This window comes from Molothrus aeneus, chromosome 4 (assembly GCF_037042795.1).
Source record: "Molothrus aeneus isolate 106 chromosome 4, BPBGC_Maene_1.0, whole genome shotgun sequence".
Classification (NCBI taxonomy): Eukaryota; Metazoa; Chordata; class Aves; order Passeriformes; family Icteridae; genus Molothrus; species Molothrus aeneus.
The window spans coordinates 27481380-27503649 of NC_089649.1; the positions used below are offsets into that span (position 1 = coordinate 27481380).

The following is a 22270-nucleotide window of genomic DNA, read 5'->3' on the forward strand; positions in this document are numbered from 1 at the left end:
ATGAATCCTCCAGCTCTGTTTAAAAATATTTTTTTGAAAGAGCCAAAGGAATTCAAGAAGAATATGATCAATAACAACCATTTCTACGAACAAGAGAGTTCATTGGGATTAGGACATCCTTCACTGCTTTTCAGTACTTAACACCTAGGATATCTGATTTGTTTCAAATACAGGAAAATACAAGGGACTCTTATACGGATGGGCAATTTATGTACAAGACCTGCACACAACCTACTTATCTGTAATGATGGTCTTTCCACCTGCTGGTCTGTAAGCCAGTCTGCAGAGATCCATGTCAGCTGTAAAAAGGGCACTGACAATTCATATTTTTCATTAAGAAACACATACACAAAACCTAAAAACAAAAGCAAAAAAGACTCAAGTGGAAGATTTCAGAGGCTATTCTGGTGTTTTTCTGCTAGCCACAAGATGGTGCAGAGTACCAAGAAAGATGGACATATCATTAGCGTGCTCAAGTCTGCATCAGTCAGGCTGAGCTTTGACAGCCCCGGCTTTTATTGCTCAGCAGCAAAGGATGGGAATCTCTGCTGACAATCAGACTGCTATACCTTCAAGTCAGCTTCTTGTACAGACTGTACTGAAGGAGGTAATAAAAAGCAGTATCAGGTGCTTTGCTCACTGATGATATTGCAGTTATTTGAATTGATTGTTAAGGGTAAGGTCATGGGCACTCCAGTGTGCATCAAACAGCACAACTGGCCCATACAACACCAGCCAAGGGGGTAGAGGATAGCCCATAGCTGGACTTGTGGGAGCCAAGCAGCATTCAGGACAGAGGGCTTTGAGCCATCTTACAACAAGAGGTGTAAAATACAATAAATCAAATATATCGTCTTCGCCCATGCCTTCTACAATTATGCTGACCAGTGATACTCAGAAAGGAAAGGTTTTTATTAATGACTCTCCCACCAGGTTTTCAAGTGAGACTGATGTGACTACAGATAGTTTTAAATAGCTGCTTTTGGGACAGCATGTCGGTCTCTACACCACTAGTTTTAAACAGTGAGGACCAAGAACCTAAACAAATCTGGATGGGGGAATGGAAGGCAAAGGAGTAGGGGAGCTGTTTTCTCAAACTTTTTTGTATTTAGATACACTTTTCAGCTTGGAGTTTTTAGCCTTGAAGTTTGTGTATAACACAGGCATGCACATTTTGTCCTCGAGTTTGTACAGAGACAATGAAACAGAAACATGAAGAGAATGTCTCTCCTCTGCAAGGCCTTGGCTATCAAAAGAATTTTAGGCTTAACCTTGCACTGATGAGTTCGTGCTGCTGCAGAGCTCATCCACCAAAGGTGCTGTGTGCTGAATATCACAGACTCTGCTCTTTAGTGAGGAGGAGAGCAAAACTGGTACCAGTATCACTCCACAACTCCCTCAGAGAAATTTACTGCTAGGGTTGCAGAACAGGACCACCTTGCCTGCTGCTGGCATGCTAAAGCAGCAGGTACTTTTTATTCTAAAAACTTACAGTATGCAACCACATTTATAAATTCACAAGGAACCATATGAGCAATCCATTTCTATTTCACTTTTGCACCAAAAGCAGGACTTTTCTTGAGATTGGGTGTGAAACTGTTTGCATGCATGTAACTGTGTGAAGAGTTCAGGGCAACTCCTGAGAAAGCACAGAGAGGAACATCTCAGAAGTGTAGTTTTGTCTCAGACACAGATGTTATGATATCAGATGGAATTTTAAGGTAAACACAAGATGCTGTATAAAAAAACTTTTTAATCTTTTATATTGGTGGCAGGGGAGGCCACTATATGAGCAAAATAAAGCCACTGTATTTCACTTCAGGCTGGAAGTCACAATCTCTTGAGAGGCTGTTCTTCCAGTTTTGTCATTAGATAACCCTGATCAAATTTGATTCTTGAATTATGTCAGGGCTCATCTATTATCATTATTGCACGATAGATTATAATGCCGGGAAATAAAAATTATCCTCAACAGGAAGAAGTAATCATGAGAAATATCAATTAGATGCTGTTTCCTTATAGAAAACATGTTTTTTAAGAAATGTTTCCTTTAGTTAAATGTAATATAATTTTCCATTTTCACTCAATATGTTCACTTTTTCATTTCAGGCATATCTGTCTCTATAGAACACAACAGCAAGGTCTTGAAGTGATGATTACAGCCAAAACATATGATTTCATGTTCAGCTGATTGCTTTTGACCAGTTTGAGAACATTAGTAGTTTGCTGAAATCCTTGTGGAGTAAGTGCAAGTTTAATGAATGCACAAACAGTGAGAGCATATCTGGAATATAATCAGACTCATTTCTACCTGGTAATGTGTACCAGCCCTGGAATAGTTGAAGAGAGGATTAGCAGGAAAAGACATCACTGAGTATTAACTGCTACAGTAAGAATTTGACTCATTTGTCCTCAGAGATACCAGGTATAGAAAAATGAAAAAATAGTCTGTTGAATAGATTGTTAAACCATTGTGTCTTAAGCCCAGTTTACAAAAAACTAACTGGTACTTTTACTAGACATAAGAATAAAAAGTAGAAGGCAAAGTTTGTAATTAATGCTTTTGTGATGTCAGCTGTCTGCAGGAGTTGCCTTTCTGGAGGACATTCCTTTGGAGATGACTTAGGTTTTTCAACTGTGTATTGAAGTACACGGCTCTAGTTGCATGAAACAAGAGGTTCACTATGTGATGACAAGGACAAAGAAGCCAAATATCTTACAAAAACAATTTCTTGCAAGGTTGAAGTCTAAAGATGTCCCTCAGATGAAGACATGCCACAATGTGGTGAGAGCATGAAGGAACAGAGCTTGCAATGTGCAAATGCAGCAGCTCTCTTCTGGGCCCTGGGCAGGTACTGGGGGACTGTTCCAATCTGCTTAAAGGGAGGAGAGGCAGGTTTGCCTCAATCCACAACTGCAGAAAGGAACCAGGCTCTAAACATACCTGAAAGCGAGATTAAAACACAAATGAGGTTAAATGTTGGGATCCAGAGCAATAACACGACTTTATTTTTCATAAAAGAGGGAAGAAAGAGAGAAAACCAGAGGGAAGAAAGAGTAGGAGAACGCCAGAATAATTACAAGAAGCACAGGAAAGGGGTTACCACCACCATGGGTCCAGCGCTGGCTGATAGGGTGCGATGGGGGAGATCCGCGTGGATGCAGTGGGTCTTTCTCCGATGAAGCCTCTCCCAGAGGAGCCCAGTGACCCAGCGAGGGAGCAGCGCCACAGCAGCAGGACCAGACCGGGATGGAGAGCATGGGCAGCCTCATTGGAGCAGCCAGGACAGCGAAGGACAGCACAGACAGCAAAGGTTCCAGCACTGGCTAGATATTTGCAGCACAGCCCCCAGTGACAGCTTAGGCGTTTGCTTTTTTTAGAGGGTTTTGAAAGAGGCAATGGTCACATCCACTTCACAAAGTTCATTGGCTGGCTCCCTGCCGTATCAAAAAGTTTGCTGCTTGCTCGCTTAATGTATCAAAAGTTTGCTGCTCGCTGCTCTGGTGTAACAAAAGTCTGCTGCTTGCTTAATGTATCAACTAAAAGCTCTATGAATAACTTTCAACAGGATGCCTCATTTTCTAAAATAAAGCAGTTTCTAAAGTTTTTGTTAAAGGTAACTTAATACTTTAATTTTCAAACCCTTATCTTAGAAGAGGTAATGGAGAAACATTCCTTACATTTTACTAGTTGACTACAGGGACCCACAGCAAACGACTGGAGGCACAGCCATAGCAGGGCTGCAAGATCGTGCATAAATCTCCCTGGTTTTCGTGCCTAGAGAGTGAGCAGCTCCAAGAGGTCTGTTCTATCCATCCTTTCTCTCAGGTAAGATGCTCTGATTGCATATTATGTTTGCTCTTGGTGTGGGGACCCAGATTTCTCCCCATCCAGTGGTTCCCATGGGGAACCAAAGGAACTAGCACAGAATACAGGAACAAGTACAGTGATGCTGGTGCATGGAGTGACTTACAGACCTTTTTGTTACCTAGGCAGCATTTGAAAGATGCCAAAGGAAGGTGAGTTCTACACTCACACTGTGCAGATACAAGGATTTTGCCTGGCACAAGGGACTGGTGAAGGCATAAGTTATCAAGGTATAACGAACAAATTACAGAATGACTGTGTTTTCACATGTTAAACATGAGTTTTGTATCACCCTGGATAAATTATTCCTCTGTGAAAGCAAGTCCTCAGATAGCCTTTACCCTCAGATAACCTAGCAATTACACAAGGGAATGTACACCGACTTTTATCAGCTGGATTTGGGAATGAAATGCAGGCAGCCAAGTCCAGAGACTGCTGCCGTGGCAGCTTTCCTCTCCTCCCTCATGCTGTCGCTCTGGCTCTGTTTTCTACACGCCTGCATCCACTGCAGGAGCTGGGAAGGCTGCAGGACGCTGAGACACTGGGATCCATGGAAGTGAGGGAGCCTGAAACAGGATAAGCAGTGAGGAAAGATGGAGTGTGACTCTATGTGCACAGGAAGTGCATCACGTTAGATAACACACCAGAGTTTTACTCCAGATGCCCCTCCCTTTGTGAGGGACCACATGGGGTGTCCTTACAGTTCCCACCAGAGTTCTTACAGTGCAACAATATGGTGCAAACATGGTGCAAATTAGGCCACTGAAGACCAAGTCAGGCATTGAAATAGAAAAATATTGGGAGAGACTTGAGGAAAACCTTTTTTTTTTTTCTTTTACTGAGAGACTCATGCCAGCAGCATTGTTCAGGAGCGGGTTTGCTGTGCACAGGCTGTGAGTAACACATGCAAAAAGCCCCTTTTCTGAACCCAGGAAGAAAACACTGCAGGACCAGGATGACCTTGCACCCGTATTCCTGGGCAACAGGTTTGCTTATAAAATCTGCATCAGAGACTTCCGTGCAATTAGGTCATTCAATCTTTGATCACTTTTCTGTTCCATAAGGTACAGAGAATATTTACATTCAACGTGCAGGTTCTTTCTTCAATTCCTTGACAGCAGACCGCTCTAATTATGTGTGTGCTGACAGGACTACAGAGAGCTCCCATGTGACCGTGGTGGAAGGGAAGAAAGCTTATCATCAGGTGACAGAAGAATGCCCTTATTGTTAGCTCCAATACTTACAAATAAACCTTCCCAGGGTGTCACACACCGGTATAAATACACCACCCTTGTGGCACTGAGCTCATACGTTAATAGAGCAGGAACTGAGGAAGGGCTGTACCTGCACTGCTCCCTCCAGGACACAAGCACCTCAGGATTTGGCATGGATTAGCTGTATGAACTGTGGCCCACAAAGCAAAGTATCCCAATTAATAAAATGTTTGCTAATATGCTCAGAGGAGGATCTATAACTCTCCTTGTGTCCCAGTCTTCCCTTCGGCTGCAGTTCCCAGTTCTGCTGTGGGAGCTCCTAAGAGTCCTCAGCCCCAGCAGGGCTTGGCTGTGCTAAGTGCTGTGCAAACACTGCGGCACAAAATGGATTCTGCTCTGAAAAGATGAGCTCACTTCCCTGACAGACACTGCAATAAGTTCAAGGAATAACTCCAGCTTTATTGCAGCACAAGTTAACAGAATTAGATCCCCTGAGCCTAAATCTGCATGGGAGAAAATAGAAGTATTTGTTAGATCGTGACTTCTCATCCTAGGGCATAGGGGGGAGACTTTTCATCAAGCCATCTCCTGCATGTCAGGAAATAATCTGAAATTTTACTCCTTACTGTACTTTAGCAAGCCATCCGCTCCACGGATCAATACATTCTGCAGTGAAATAAGATATTATCTGCATTGTAGTCCATAGAAAGCTAAGACAAAGCAAATAAGGAACTGGGGAGTGGCACAGGGGATCTTTACACCTGGTGGGAGGTGCAAGAAGCTGACAGCATGGGCAGCCCATGCAGGAAGGGGTGGTGTGCTCTGCAAGCAGAGAGGAGGATGGGATGAAGAAAGGTGCCCTGGCTGAGATGGAGCAAAGGTGGATGAGTTGCCTCTGGCTGGGCTTTTGTACACCAAGGGATAGTAGCTTTTCAAGAATTTGTATAATTTTGCTGGTTTCTGAATCATCTGGTGCAGAATATCTGGTGTTAGTTATTTCTCATAACTACATTAGACAGAGAAAACACACAGCATTCAGGGTTCAGACATGAGCTCTGAGGCAGTGTACTGTGGTAGCTGTGTGATTTGAATCACTACCTAATACAGGTATGTCCCTGATGCATTTCAAATTGAAGTGTGTGGAAATCATTTACCAGGGCAGTTGACCCATTCACAGTCAAAGTTGTAAGGGAGTTAATATGTAATAATTTGTAAGACAAGGTGCTTTTTTGAGGCATTAATTGTTTTGCTGAGCAAAAACATGATCACTGAAAACATGATCTCTGATTCCTTCAGGAAACTCACTGCTTTCACCCGCTTATTTTTCACAGCAAGAACAAGTTTGGCATATAATTATTAACAAAAAAACAGCAACCTGCCCAAAACTTAACAGACAGTGAACTATGCTTCGAATGCCTTTTCATGGTGTGCCCTTTTTAGTTAATAGCATCTATCCCCATGACACACTGTATGCTAATCTGCCCTGATCTTGCAAACATTTGTGTGCCGGTAACTGCACCAAGCAAACCCCTTTTATCGAAATGCACAGGTACTCACAGACTGGAAGCTTTGGGTTAATTCAAAGACTGATCCCAACATTCATACAATACATAAATATTAATATAGTTATTTTTAAAGCTGCTACTGATGAATTTTCACTTTAGAAAAGATAATTCATACCAGCTAACCAGCTATAGATAATACATTTGAAAGTAGAGATGCTAAATATCACTTTTTGTTTTGAAACGTCTTCATTCCTCTTCAAAGAACATACTTGCTGAATTTTCTAGTGAATGTAGAGCAGAGCAATGCATAGAAATGTCACAGGAGCTCTGCCATAGCTCTTATAATGATCCTAGATATTATTTCTGCATCTCCACCACAGATGCTAGTGAATATATCTTCCTCAACCCCACTCTTCCCTCTTCAGAAGAGTAATGTCCAGTTGATGGAAGAAATATCAATGGCCTGATCAAGGTATTCCTGGGACCTTCGAAGTATGCAAGCGGAATCTGAGTTCTAAATGACTGCATGGTTTTATCATGAACCTGGCATCTGATGGCAATCACCTTATTTTCCCCTATCTAAAATGGGGCTGGCAGGCATTTGGTTATCTCACAGGATGAGCTGAAGTACAGGCACAAATGCTTGCCAAGCTCCTTGAGAATATAATAGTTACTTTGCATCTTATTTCCTTTTTAAAAAGAGTAAAGTCAGGAAATGTTTCGTGGCCATTCACACCAGATAAGCTATTGAATAGATGCACCTACAATAGTCATTAACCATGAAAATGCTTTCTTGTGTCTTAACGAATCCTTAATTTTAAAGTGAAAAACACTTGCAGAAGTTTCCACCTTTGGCAATGCTGTTGTAGAATGATAGAACAAACCACCTCGATTACCCTGGAGATCTAGAGTGAGAAAGGCTCCTTCTCACTCTTCATAGAAAACATCGGTCTACTGTATAAAACAAAACTTTAAAGAAATCCAAGCGCAGAAATTGAATTCTTAGGAGTTTTTATGCCTGACTGCTTGCTCTCTTGGGCTTTTTGTTTTGTTTTCTTCACAGGCATTGATTTGAGGGCCTCTATTTCCACCACACCGAGCTGCATTTTGAGCATATACTTCAGAGCTTCTAGGAACGGCTGTGGAGGAGCAGCCCGGGAAACTCAGGGAAACCTTCGGAGTCTGCAGGGGGCTGGAAGGGACTGGGAGGTGCCCCGCCTGCGCTTCACCCTGCACAAATGGACTGCAATGCTGATGCAGGCGCCGGGGTGTGCAAAGACACCGTGGTCCCGGAGCTCTGCCTAGGCTGCCTGCCACCAGCACAGAGCAGGGTCCTGCAGCCCCTGGAAACCCGCCCCACTCATGGGAGATTTCCTTCTGCAGGGCTTGCTGCTGTTGCATCTCTGTGTCTTACACATCCTTGTCCGTGCTAATACCTACCCCAGGTCTGCAGATTATGTGTTAGAGAACATATTAACAGGAGCCAATAGAAGGGAGAGGCAACTAAACACAGAGCTTTTCCCACAATTCCTATTAGAAGCAAGTGCAAGTTACCATTTGTATCTTTTTACAAAGCATTTACCACTCTAGGGTGATCAGAAAGTCCCGACCGGGTGACACACACCAGAAAAGCTGTCACCACCAACAGAGCTGCTGGTTTTCTTAACAAGAATGGAAAACTCAAAAGCTTTGTGCCAACAAAACCACTTCCTTGCTATAAGCTGCTTTGCATCCAAGTGCTACGAGAAAAATGCAGAACACAAAGGTGCCCAACCACAGCACAGCGTCAGTGTTGGCAGGCAGCACATTAGGTCCGGGATCCGTGTTCCTTATCAGATTCAGGTTCATCTTCCTCAAAAAAAATTGATCCAGGTCAGGCCTGGGCACACAACTGCAATTCTATGGCAACTGCAAATATACTTTATAGGAATTTCTACTGCCTTTGTATTTTCACTCTGAGGACAGGCAACTTCTAATACAATGCAAAGGCTGCAGGTACATTTTTAACCCGACACTGTTTTTCTCAAACAAACACAAGCAAACAGAGTGAGCTGATACCAGCCCGTGCTTTGCAATAGGCGGCCATGGCAGTCCCAGCATGTGGCAGGAGCTGTAAAGCTGGATTTACTGTCTCCTTGGACTGCTGCCAAAACCATAACCTCACGCTCTGCCATGACTTCCTGGGCTTCCCCACCTCCTCGGCTTCAGATTTTAAACAGGAGACATTCATGGCTTGAACGTGGCTGACACAGCACAGAAAGGTTTCACACCTTTTTGCTGGATACTTCTCTGATAACCTTGACCTCACCTGGCCAACCCTATTTAGGAGTTAAAATCTGCTGTTTTGATGGGACTGTGCCATGAGCTTGCCACAGCCATCCATGCTTGTGCCCTGAAACACCCCTGCCAGGTTCCTGAATGGTGGGCCTGACCTATCTGAGTATTTTTCACCTTCTCATTGATTAGCTATCATGAGGAGGGAAGAGCACAATTGATGAACCTCTCTGTTTCAGCATATGCAGTCCCCATAGAAAACCTATTATTTTCAGGCTTATTATTTTATTTTCTGCTTTTATTGTCTCTCTGAAGCAATGCTACTTCCTAATTAAGTGCATCAAAACCACAATACAGCAATCCAAAGTATTTTTCTATTTTATTTCCTCATAAAGGATTATGGTTGCAAGAATGACTGCCACTAAGCAGTTATAGCACTATTAGTAATACACACTTATAGTATAATAATACTCAAACCCTGTTGTTCAAGACCCTGGAAACCCACAGCAATTCATCAGTTGGTGTTCCAGAGCACTCCCAGAAATTGCTATTCACATTCTTCATGCTTTTCCTCAATTTGTGGCATCACATTTAATTTTTGATTGACAAACCCAGTACTGACATACTTTGCTACAATTTGTGTTCCATATGCAATTTGGTTATTTGAAAAGCAACTCTCTCCATAATCACAGAATGGTATAATTTTCATCAGTATATCCATCTGAACATGTATTTGGACATACTTTAGTTCAGGCTTGTACAATCTATGCAACAGTTTATAGATCACAATATTTTTAATTGAGAAAAAAAGAAGTCCTTGATGCTTCTAATGACTTGGCACATACCCTGCTTAATGCGACAGCCAGACAGCCAAAGACAGATAGGATGGAGCCATCCTATTTTCACATTACTGTTTGTGTTGCAAATGCATTCTGGTGAATGAGAAAGGTTTTGGTTGCATACGAGTTTTGCAGGCACTCACCAAAACCTTCAATTATATTCCGTGTCCCGTCTACAAAACACCATTTAGAAAAATTAGGGGAAACATGTCACAGCCAGGAGGTGGGGGGCAAGGCTGAGAGGGGCCATTGCTCATTGCTCATTCCAGCTGTGGGTGTGGAGGGGGGGCAGTGCCTGCCATTCCCTTCTTTATCTGAAGCCTGCAGCCTGGAGGGCACGGAGACACCAGCCCAGCTCAGAGCATCCCTGGCAGCAGAGCACCGAACAAGCTTCCCCAGTACCTTGCAGTTTCTGGCTGTACTCTGTCCTGTCGGACTGACTCCTCCTCAAGTTGCCGTGGTCCCCGGCGGTGGTGGTGCTCTCCACCACGGGCTCCGTCCTCCTCCTCTGCCCCAGGTACAGCTTGTTCCTTAGCAGAGTCAAATTCCTCAGCCTTCCCCCGGTGCCTTCCTTCCCCGGACAGTCCATGCTCTCCCCGGACAGCCTTGCGTGCTGCTGCTGGTGGTGGAGGGGGGACAATAGCTCGATATTCGGGAAGGTGACCTCCCTGCCCAGGTGAAGGCTGGCTGCTTTGGGCTAGGGTTTGCAGCAGGGCTGGCCAGGTTCCGCAGGGCCCCGGGCTCAGCCCTGCCACCTGTGCCGGAGCAGCTCCACCCCCGGGAAGCTGCCGCCCCGGGCAGCGTTTGCATTCACCTGCCCTGTGTGCAAGCGCGCCTGGCGGGGCCGCTTTCGGAGCCAGCCCCAAACCGCAGCCATTCCCCGGCCCTCTCCCTGCTGCAGGGCACGCTCCTCACCCCGCCACAGGGCCCGGGGTGCCGGCACAGAGGAGCGGGAATTGCCTCCTCCCGGCTCTGGCAGGGAGATGGCTGAGTGTGGCACGGCAGACCTCTTCCCTCTCTGCACTGCCGGGCGGGTGGAAGCGGAGAGCAAGGCCAGTGGGGAGGCCAGCCACCCACTCGACCCTCAGTCCGGCAGCCTGGTCAGGACCCCGGCTCCTTGCATATCAAGTTGCATCTGCCAGTCTCCTGACCCCACTGAGAGGTGTAGCTTTTGGGCTGGAAACTCCGGATCTACAGGTTTGAAAGGCGACCAGTCCCCCAGGACAATAAAGGAAAGGGCTGAGAAGGACATGAAAGCCCCTCCGGGAGGTAGGAAGCAGCCTGGAGCTGATGCTTGTCTCAAACCAGGCTCTGCCCTGCTCTACATTACGCATAGACGGGCCAAAGTGAAAGCCTGCCAAGGGCCTGTGAAGGTGAAGGATAGCACAGCTAACCACCAGGCTGTGATAGCCAGGGGAGTGGACACCAAAACACCTGCTCATAATACCTCTGGATTAGCCCCTGGAAGAGATCTTATTATCCTGTCTGTTAGCAATGGCCTCTGGCACACATGCACTGCCTAGTGATTCTCTGTAGCGCCAGTCTAATCAAGCTCATGTCAAAACAGCAGGAGTTGCTGGCATCTACGCTTGGACCGGACTTATCCCGGGAAGAGCCCCAACAGCCATCAGTAGCAATCACTGCCGCTGCTGTGATACCCAATCCTGCAGCCCTGGCTGCTGTAGGAAATGCCTGGTGGGAGCCCCGTGGTGCAGCCTAATCGGTGTCAGTCTCACGCACAATTATTGCCACAGCATCTGCCAGGGGACACAACGAATGTCCTCTGACAGAGGCTGGCAGAGCGTTTGGCTTTAGCGCTGCCACGCTATGTCCCTGAAGGACTGTCTAGTAAAAAACAAGCTGGGATGAGACGTAGTAGTGTAACCTCATTCCCAAGTTTTGTTTTTCTTTACAAAACGGGTCCTGTAATGCAATCTCCTCATCAAAGCCCTTCATTTCTACCCAGTAGTGAAAATAAGAGGTTATGAAACTGTTAAGCAATAAACTACGTCAAATTGCAGCACCAGGCCAGTGCTGCACAAAGTGTCCAGCCCAAACACAGCCTGGCAGAGGAATAAAGTGGTGAGGGGAATACTGGGAAGACTGTGCTCACACAGAGAAGTCACATATTACATAGGCAATTTATGTGTTACGTCCTGCCTCCTCTTTGCTATTTCCTAAGAAACTCTTTATTCTGCAAGTCAGACCACAAAAGTTCTTTGAAAGGCAAAGCAGTGGTGACAGCAGGGAGAGGCGTAGGCAGGGACAGACTGGTGGCACACTTGTGACAAGCATCAAAGCTCTAGCAAGAAGTAGTACACAGACTAAAGCGGGAGTAGGGAAATCAATCAGACAATTTCCTTACACTGGGAACTTTGGGAGGAGCTTTTACTTGAAGCAATAGCTTGTTATTCATTGAGGGTGGTAAAACTGGTTTAAACAGTCACCACCCTGACTGCCCCCCTTCCCCAGATGAATTTGTTCCCCTTATTGCTGCAGGGTGTAAACACGCATTTGAAATGAGATGGAGGAACTGATCTGGCAGAAAACTCCTTCCCTCACCCCTTTTCCCTGGGCTATTTTCCATCTGGATCTGTGCTTCTGATTAGTTCCTCATCCAACTAAGGAAGCAGTTGTAGCAGCACGAGGCAGGGGATGACGCAGGGCACATATGAGCAGCTGTGGGTAGGGCTGACGGTTGCTTAGGCCAGAATTACCCAGAGAAGGTATCTCTCCCCACCAGGATTTCAGTGCCATGCTTCTCAGAAAACAGAGGTCCCATCATTTTAGATTAGATTTCCTTATACTTATTTAAATTCAAATGGTTTGGGGGAGAACTGGGGAATGTATCTTGGCTGGGTGAAGGTGGAAGAACAAATTTAATAGAATTCTTGGCATTGTAAGTTCTGGCACATGTGCAGAGTTACAGCCAAGACAGGATATGGTAAAGTTTGCTCAGGTGTTTATTACGACAGCAATCTCTCCACGTGCAAAAGTTGTCTTCCTCTTCCTCTTCAACTCAGTCACAAGGGGTAAAAAATTGTGTGTTCATTCAGCAACAAAATTGTTATGGGGAAAGCCAGCTGTAGTTACTGCTGCTGTTGTACTTGGAATGGTTTACATGGCTTTAGCCAGCAGCATTGTTTTGGAGAAAGCCAGGAGCCCAAAGCAGGCCTACACCACAGTTTAGAATGTAGATGAGAACTTACTGTAACCTTAAAATATCTCCTCTGTGCCACTCAACATAGGAAAGGCTGAAAATACCATATCTTCTGTGATACTCCAAATGAATGGGACATATTCAGGACTGGTGGCTTCCCCATCCCCTTTGGAGGGGGGGAGATTTGAGAGACAAGCGGATGTATCCATCATCACATTAAATCCCATCATGGATTTACAGCAGTGGGCTATGCCTGTGCAATCAGCAGAGGGATTACAGAAAAACAATCAGATGTGCTTTTGAGCAAGACCCCCTATAAACTCTTATTACTGTTTGCTGATCTTTACTGACTATAACAAAATGCCACAGAAAGTACAGGTCAGAACTGTGTGTGAAGCATTCACTGCCGCTCACAACAGTATGAGCAACCCTCTCTCAATTTCAAATTATTCCTGCTCTCTTCTGGCCCCATTAGCAACTGATGGGAAAACAGTACCAAAGTCACTAATCCATAAGACAAGAGGAATATATGGTATCTACGTGGACAAGATGCTCTTTTTCAATGAATGTGGAAATCTCTTTTACTACTCTGTTATGCTCAGTTCCACAGAGCAAACTGGAATCCAGTTGATGCAAACACTCACAGGAGTTATTTGCACGGAAGCCACCCTGCTTAAGAAACAGAACAGGTGCTGGTGTCAACATAGAAAATATTGGCATTGTGTTCCCCAGCAACTGTATTGGCCACATACAAGAGCTGATTGTTGTATGGTCAATGCCAACCTTTATCTTAGTCTTGAGCTATAAATGAACTAGAAGAGCCATAAAGACTGATGGCCATTAAGTAAGCAAACAGTTATTTGTTTTCATGTCATACCTCACAGCTGTTACAGATTTCTTTATAACTCAGGATCCCAGAAGTTTTACAAAAAATACCGGTGTGGGTTGACTGCCTTGCCTGTTCCCTTTGAGTGGATGCATAGACCACTGCTGGAGTCCTGTGGCAATGGCATGGGATTGGCATTTACAAGTTTGCTCACTGCAATGGCCAGCACAGACAGCAAAGAAAAGAAAATCACAGTCAGAGAGACTGAGAGTGACTTTGCCAGTTTCACCTATGTAAAAAGATCACATTTGACAGGCAGTGGAGAAGCAGAAAGGTACTATGGTGCTGCTGCAGAAAGCTGTACTACCTTCCCCACTGGTGGAGCATGACAGCAAAGAGTGCAGATGTCTCTGTAGCTCCCCATCTCCATACAGAGAAGCCTCAGTGCAAATAAAGGCAAGCCTGTATCTTGTCTCTCAGCCTGTATGCATGTATCATAGCAAAGATGTCTTCTGAGGGACAAAACGTGGAGGCTTTGATAAGAACAATTCTGTGTAAGGCCCATCGAGGACTTTGAGCACAGGAAAGTGGCTGGTATGTACACTCTACCTGTTTGCAACAGTACTAGTAAGATAAGAACAGCATGACAGGTGAGGAAAAAAGCAATAAAAAGATAAGGCTTAGGGACAGGTAAAACTGGAGTCTACATGCTGATTTTTCACAATGAATGAATCAAAATTACTTTGAAATATACATTGGAAAAAACTTCAAACACCTTTCAATAGTACAAAAAGAGAAAAAAGCCTGTCTTGTAGGTGAAAAGTTATTTAGTGTGGCAGTCTCACCTTCAGTCCTACTGTTGATCTTGCCAGACTGGTGATTCCTGTAGAGAAACAGGTCTTTAGAAGTAAGTGCACAGTGATAATTTCTTTTAGCCCTGTCTACAGTGTTTCTTGTCTAAATATTTGTAGGAAAAATTCATAAAGTACATGCCTGCTGGGGCTCAGGCTAGGCTGTGGATATTTCTAAGAAGGGATGGCTCAACCTTTCAAGATATGCAATCTATCTCCTCCGACTGCTGTGATGCTTTCTTACTCCAAACAAAGCCTCTGCTCCAGTTTACACACACAAAAGGCAAATGTATTTTCTGCCTACAGAGGGGGACCCATCTCTCAAATTGAAACACCTGCCAGAGAGGAGAAGGGATGCTGAGAAAAGGGTCGGCAGGGCTTGGATTGTCCTTGCAGCGCTGTGGATCTGTCACTATCCAGCCAGGGCTTTGTGTAGGTCCGATAGGATTGGAGCTGGGCCAGCTCCCAGAGGGGGACATCTAAGGGCAGTGCTGCTTTGAAAGGGCTGGGAGGTGAGAAGGAGAGAGAACTTGCCAGGAAACCGAGCAGCCCTTTGAATTCTTCAGTGTTAGAGCCGTGTAATTTTCTAAGGAAAATAACCTGACTCTGTTGATCAAGTAGATGGCACTGTGATATCAAAGCTAATGAGGAAAGACAAGCAAGAGAGCAAGGCATAGGTAAAAGAACAGGAAGATGATTCTTCATTACTGGTGTGTTTCAATGTAAAATAAGAGGGCATAGAAATTACCAAGATGAAATATTTTCTGTGGAATTCTTTGAGAACCTTAAGTCTGGCAATTCGCAAATCAAGAGAGGAATGGAACCTAAAAATGGACCATCATGAGCAAATGGAAAGATTTTCCTTCTAGATCTCTATTTTGAATCATTATAGATTTATAGCTTCACACTAAAATTTTATATTTCCAGACAGTATTGTTATAGCTGAACTGGAGCCCTTTTTTTCTTTTTGTCTATGTTCCTGTTTGTGCTCATTTGTGAAAGAATGAATGAAAGAATGATCCAGAGAGAATACTATTTGGTGATTTTTGTTTTGTGATGGAGGAGTTGCCTTGGAGTAACAAAGATAAGAGTCTTAAAAAAATTAAGCTTCAGTTCATATTCACAAACAAGTTTAATGTGAGATAGTGTAGGCTGAAAATCCTTGGTTCACAGAGCTTAAAATTAACTCAGTACAGATGTCTAGGAGGGAAGAAATGGAAATATCTGACAAAACTAGAGTCAGTCATTGTGTCCTGGCCTCTTGATAGGCAAATCACTTTCTAGGCAGAGGTCCAGAGAAGTAAAGTGTGGCAAGCAAACCTAACACACTTCACAGCCTAAAAAAAAGCACGGTTTAAAAAGAAACAGCTTAGACAAAACAGCTCAGACAAACAATTTATTCGTGGAAAAACAGGGTGTAAACTTAAAATCTTCCTAACAGTAATAAGTATTATGACTAAATCCAAATTTTGCATAAATACAGAAGATCAGTCTCTTTAAAGCAATTGGGTTACAGAAGTGAGTTCACTGCTGCAAAACAAGGGTTCACAGCGTGACCCAAGGTACTTAGTGTCTTTGGGATAGGAGCCTCAATATTCACATTGAGATGGAAAGTAGTGTAACTTGATAAACCTAGTTCTAGTTACTGAAATACACAATGATTCATTTCAGTTAGATGACGCAGTCCTTCATTGCCATCAGGCATCCATCAGTGAGCAATATACAAATCCATCTGTGACTTGGCTGCTTGTAGACATCCTCTCTAGACATCCTCTGCCAAATCCAGCTGCGCCAATGAAAGAGGTCACCCACTCCAATGATTTGTCATCCTTCTTCTGCAAGGACTCAGTGCAAAGATCTGCAGGAGTTGTTCATGGCCCTTAACTTGCTTTGGCTGAAAAGCAGCCTGAATAATTTAGCCCAAAGTCCCTAAACTGCCTCAGCTAGCCTTGCCTGGCTTGATCTGCCCTGGTTCCAGCTGATCCACTGGCAGGAGGGGGAGATGGTGCTGGCTGAATGAGAGAGCACTGGCCAGCAGGCCCAGGAAGTGACCTGTTCCACTGAGGTGGCTGGGCAGGCAGGGAGGAATACTGGCTGTAACTTCTGCACACAGGTAGCAGCAAAACAGAAGGCTGGCAGGAATTGTTTCCTTCAGATTAATGGTCTTATAAGCCATGGAGATAGAACTTCTATTACAGCAAAATTTAATGATAATGATGTGATCACCAGCCAAGAGCAAATGCACTGAAATAGCACATAGTCGTACTAATGAAATTCTTCAAAGCTTTATTAGGTGAAAAGATGAAAATTATTTTCCTTCAGGAGGATGGGTTTCCTTAAATTAAAATATAGATAATATTTTCTGCATTTAATTTGCACAGCACTTTAATGGGCAAAACATTAATTTTAAAATATTTATGTGTGTATATACAAATTTATCTAAAATCCATGTAAATGTACGCTGCAGAGCACAAACTTTTAAAATAAGGACGTCCTTCAGGCTTAGATGGTTATATTGCTGCTGAGTTTTTGCTATACTCCAGTGGCATTTTGCTGGAATGAGATTCACCCCTGTGCAGAGGGCAAGCATAAAACCTAAGCACCATGTAAGTTCTACTTAAGTCTTAAGGACCTGGCTCTAATTCCATTGAAATAAATAGCAATATTTTCATTGTTTTTCAGCAGGAGCTGTTACAAGGTCAATGAACGGGATCAGTCCTATAAATGCTTTTTGCTGGCCCAATTGGAATGATATGCAAGGAGCTAGATGTAAAAAACTTGGGAATGAATGTGAAAAAATCCCTTGGCAGTAAAAGACTTGGTAATTCTGGAGAATTTGCTCAAGGTAAATACTGGAACCAAAACATTTATTTGAAGGATGGTAGGTAAACTTATTCTAACCAGGGAGCTGGTCTTACCCAAACATGACTTGAGGAGTATTGGTGTATTTCAGCTGTATTATATGTGAAATATAATGCACAATACTGAAAAATACAATCAAACCTATTTAAAGGATTCATATTTCTGCAGTACTAGGATAATTTTCGACATCTTAGAGTACTAAAGCATCACTCTGCTCTGGTAGCACTAGCAGGGTGTCAGTGTGGTTTTCTGCTGTATCATCTGCCCTTGCTAGGTAACATGATGGCATTTATTTATGCATCTAAACAGCACCGGCACAGAAACTCGTTTATATTTAATAAATTCTAAATGCTTCACAGCTGATTTCCCATTACAGATGAGAGAGTTTTAGGCAAGACCATGTTCACAACACAAGGCAAAGGAGAACTCTGTGCTCAGACTTTGTGCATCTTACCAGGACTCCTGGACACTGCAGTGTGTTTCACTTTTCAGTTTGTAGAGGAAAATAAATAGGAATTGGACTCCTACTAGAATAACCTTACACCCATCTGTCAGCCTTACAAGTGTAAAAAAATCCTGTGTGTATTCTCAGTAAGTGATTTTCAAAGGCTCTGGCTTTATATAAATGAAGTTCAGATTCCTCAGAACTACGCAGAGGCAGAATTCTAGGCCTATGGCACGTGTTTCCTTTTAACCATGCCCATTTCAGCAGCAGGACAACTCAAAGAAAGCACATAATGGATTTTATTATAATAGAAAAAACGTTATATAGGTTTTTCCTTTTTTTAATTACTCCACATGAAAAACAGATTGTTTGCCCTCTGGACAAACTTAAAAGACTTAGAACTACAGAGAGCTGCTGGTATCTGAGGAGAGCCTAAAAGAAAGATGGAGAGGGACTTCTTACAGGAGTATGATGGGACAAGGGGAATGGCTTCCGACTGAAAGAGAGTATGTCTAGGATTAGATATAATAAATTCTTTACTGTGAGGAAGACTCTGGAACAGGTTTCCCAGAGAGGCTGTGGATGCACCATCCCTGGAAATGTTCATTGCCAGGTTGGATGGAGCTCTGAGCAACCTGGTCTGGTAAAAGGTCTCCCTGTCCATGGCAGGGAGGAACTACATGATCTTTAAAGACCCTTCCCCCCAGATCTATGATTCTATGAAGAATTTCACCCCTACATGTTCAATTCAGGGGATTACCCCTGAAAACTTTGCATTTGGTGAACTCAGATGCCAACTCCTCTGATGAAATATGTAGCACTATTTTGTAGCTTCTGTAGAAGTGGGCAATGGCCCTGCAAATTTCCTCTCTGCTCTCCTGGAGATGCCTATTGTCACAAATGCAGCAAGCAGTGGCACAAATCAGAGGAGACTATAGCTTTCCCCCCCCCCCCCAGAGCCTTGTAATGGGAAATCTACACACTAGAATACAGCTCCATCAAAGACCCAGCACCGACACATTTCAGAGGTGCACATGGGGAAACAGTAGTGAGGCCATCATGAAAATCTGCTCTAGCGTAAGTTCAGTGGGACTTCCTGTGTGTCAGTTTCTGCTCACTCCCTCGCGTCCTAGTGCTTGGCATCACCGAGAAGAGCCTGGCTCCATGCTCTCGGCATCCCCCTTTGCGGCAGTGCTGGCGGCCTGCGAGCACCCAGCCTGGGAACACCCGGGCTGCCATCTGCGCCAGCCTGCCTGCCTCCCGCTGCGGTCACCTACCGCCTCAAGGAGGGGCTGCCTTTCCTTACTATTAATTTCAAGCCGGTGGGGCCCTCCCTGAGGCTGTGCGGCCCCAGCCTCTCCCCGCAGCGCTGCCCTGGGCCCGGCCGGGGCCGCAGCAGGCGGGGCAGGGCCGGCGCGGCGGCGGCCGCAGGAAGGGGAGGGAAGGCGGCGCGCGGCCGCCGCCATCATGCGAGCGCCGCCGGGGCTGTCGCGGCTGCTGCTGGCGGCGCGGGGGTGGGGGCGCCTGGGCGCCATGTCCCGCTACAGCACGGAACAGCGGGGCCGGCCCAACTCGCCCGACTACCGCCTCTACTTTAGTAAGTAGCAGTCCGCGGACTCCATAAACCTTTTCCTTCCCCGGCCCGCGGGGCGCACGGAGGTGGCGGCGGCGGCGGCTCCCCGCTCCCGCGGCGGCTCCTCGGGCCGGCTGAGGTATCGCACCCGAGCCTTCCCGCCGCTGCAGGGCGAGAGCAGTGTTTTTGTAGAGAGTGAGGGCAGATCCTCACTGCGAGTAGACATCCCGGCTTTTGGTGGGGATGCTGGGCTTTTGGAGGCCCGGCCGTGCCTTTGCCGAGCCCCGGAGGATGCCGGGGGTGAAGCGGTGCCGTGATGCCGGGTAGCGGCAGCCTGGCCGCGGGGCCTGTGGCACCCCAGGGACAGCCGTGAGAGGCTCTGGGGTGTGACAGCCCAGCCTGTCCCTTGTGAGCAGGGCCGCCCTCCCACCCACCAGACACGTCACCGAGGCGGGAGGCTGGCATCCAAATCGTGGGGCTCCAGCTCCGAGCGGGGCCGGCGAGCGGCAGTGCGAGGGCACGGGCAGGGCTCCAGGAGGCGTCTCAAGACCCAGCGAGAGCTGAGGGTGTCCCGTGCTCAGTATTACGCATTTTCGGAACAGTGTTGTCTTGTTCGTGTGCCAGTCCTGTCGCAGTGGGTTTGTACGTTTCTGGTCCATTGACCTACAGTCAACTCTGACGTCTGCTGGTGTGGGAGAAGCGGAGGCGGCGTGTGCGCCCTTGGCAGCGCTGCCAGAGCTCCCTTGTGCTCATTCACGGAGCTGCCAGTGCAGGAGATCGTCTAGAGAAAGTCACTTTATTTGGTGGGAATAAACAGCTTACCACTAAATTCTGTTTTATAAACAAAATGTAATAAACAGCTTACCACTACATTTTGGTTTTGGGAGGAACATCTGGGAGGTTTCCAGGAATCGCACATCAGCTCCATTTACTCTTCTTTACTGAAGTGCTCAAAAGTCCAGAGCCGAGTGAAGTGCCTTGTCTGCTTTTTCCTTTACTATGAATAGGGGTGCTAGCAGAGGAGAAATTCCTTGGGATTTGAATTAGTGTTTGCACTCTCTTGATGTGATATACACTCCAGTGAAATTAGTTTCTTTCTAGAGTGGGGGCAAGGCTGAGGTGCAGATTGGGTCCCCACTAAGTTAAGATCAATTTCTGGTGGTTTCAAGGTGTGGTGCTTCATATCGAGGGCTTTAGAGCACTTATCCCATCCCTCACTTTTGATCAGAATTTGGCCTATTATGTTGGGGGATTTGTGGTCATGAAACTCTGTTTATTAGAAATACAGTGCAATCACAGGGGCAACACTGCTAGAAACCCAGATGAATTCACTTACCACTGATGGAAATGAGGTTCCTTTGGGTCTGTTTTTTTTTTTTTAATTTGTTAATGGTTGTGTATGGCCAGGGAGTAGAAAAGAATGAAAGAATCTTCTCATCCTTGTATATCTTGTATTGCTAGGTAGAAGAGAAGCATAGTGTTGAATTCTAAAGTAATAACTTTGATTCTAATAATTCCTTGTCAAAACACTCAAATTCCTTGTCCTCCATGTTGGCACATGCTTGAAATTGAACTTCAGAAAAAGTTTAACTGATGCACAGTCATAGCATATATACATTTCTGTATTGTGTGATGTTTAGCAACACAAACATCTTATGCCATATCTTTAGGTTTACAATGTTACTTTGTTTTGTCTTTCAGAGAATGCAGATGGTAAATATATTTCCCCGTTCCATGACATTCCCTTGTTTGCTGGATCTAAAGCGGTATGTTTTTATGCCTTGAAACATCATTAATTTCAAAATACTAATAGTTTTGTTGTTGTTCTTTAGATAAAAGTGCAGGTTTTAAAAGCTTTTTTTTTGGTAATCAGCAGAGAAATGTATAGTGCCAGAAAGGGCCACTCTAACCCAGACTGATGCCCTTATGTAATGCAGGCACAATGACTTCACCAAATTTTCTCTGCTAAGTTTAGTAACTTGCAGTGAAACATACGGATTGCTGTTTATACAAGCCTAGGTGTCTCTTTAAGTCTCTTAAGTGATTGAGGGCAGGAGAACCCTTACTGTATCTTGTGATAATTCTCTGTGTTTAGGTTTGTGCTTGAATTAATTTTCTGCTGTTACGCTTTTTGAATTAGCAGTTTTCTACACCTGCCATTAGAAGTGTACATTTCTTTGTCGTGGATGTACAGCACATGCTTGCATAACTTATGGTGTATGTCTTTAATTCCCAAAAGGAGCATTAGAATTGGAAGGCAGCAGCAATGCCCAGGGGAGAAGTGGTAATCACACCTTTGGAGATTCGCAGTGCGCGAGGTGCAGCTGAGCACTGTCACGTCTTGTTAGCCGCCCTCCCTGGGGTTTCATTACAGCAATAATGAAACGGCTGTTTAGTCTGTCACTGATGGGAGAACTGCCAGTCTTTGGTTTAGGCTGAGCTTTGCTTATCACAGGGTGCTTGTGACACAAACAGGCTGGGGGAGTTTTAGTCGTTTTCTTGTTTTGTTGCTGAGTCTCTATGGGTGATATGAGTGGTGCAAAAGGTCAGTAGTTTGAACACGTTCAGATGGAGACTCCTGAACTGATGAACCAATCTCTTAAATTATTAAATCTGAGATATTGGAAATCTGAATGAAACCTTTTTGATCAGCAGACCCCAGTGCTTGTCAGTGGGAGAGGCAGGCCATTCAGAGTTATCATTATTAAGATGCCATGTTCAGTCCGTGCTGTTGCTAGAAAAGCAATGGGCATTTTCATCACATGTTTCCAGAGGCCTTGCTGTCCCTGCACCTAGAGTTAAAAGTTTGTGGGAGTAGCTTATAGCCTGTGATTTTACCAATAGGTTAAATTA

The 22270-nt window shown here is 44.9% G+C and overlaps 2 protein-coding genes across 2 annotated transcripts in view; one reads left to right on the forward strand and one right to left on the reverse strand.

The window, feature by feature from the left end:
• Positions 1-10289, reverse strand: part of ARHGEF38 (Rho guanine nucleotide exchange factor 38) — a 37224-nt gene extending 26935 nt beyond the window's left edge. Inside the window, exon 1 of the mRNA XM_066549011.1 lies at positions 10103-10289. Coding sequence (XP_066405108.1) covers positions 10103-10289 — 187 coding nt within the window. The remainder of the gene's footprint in view (positions 1-10102) is intronic.
• A 9007-nt stretch (positions 10290-19296) lies between these two features.
• The window catches only part of PPA2 (inorganic pyrophosphatase 2), a 35032-nt gene continuing 32058 nt past the window's right edge, over positions 19297-22270 (forward strand). The window contains exons 1-2 of the mRNA XM_066548153.1: positions 19297-19441; positions 21119-21183. Of these exons, the coding sequence (XP_066404250.1) occupies positions 19312-19441; positions 21119-21183 (195 nt within the window). The 5' untranslated portion in view covers positions 19297-19311. The remainder of the gene's footprint in view (positions 19442-21118; positions 21184-22270) is intronic.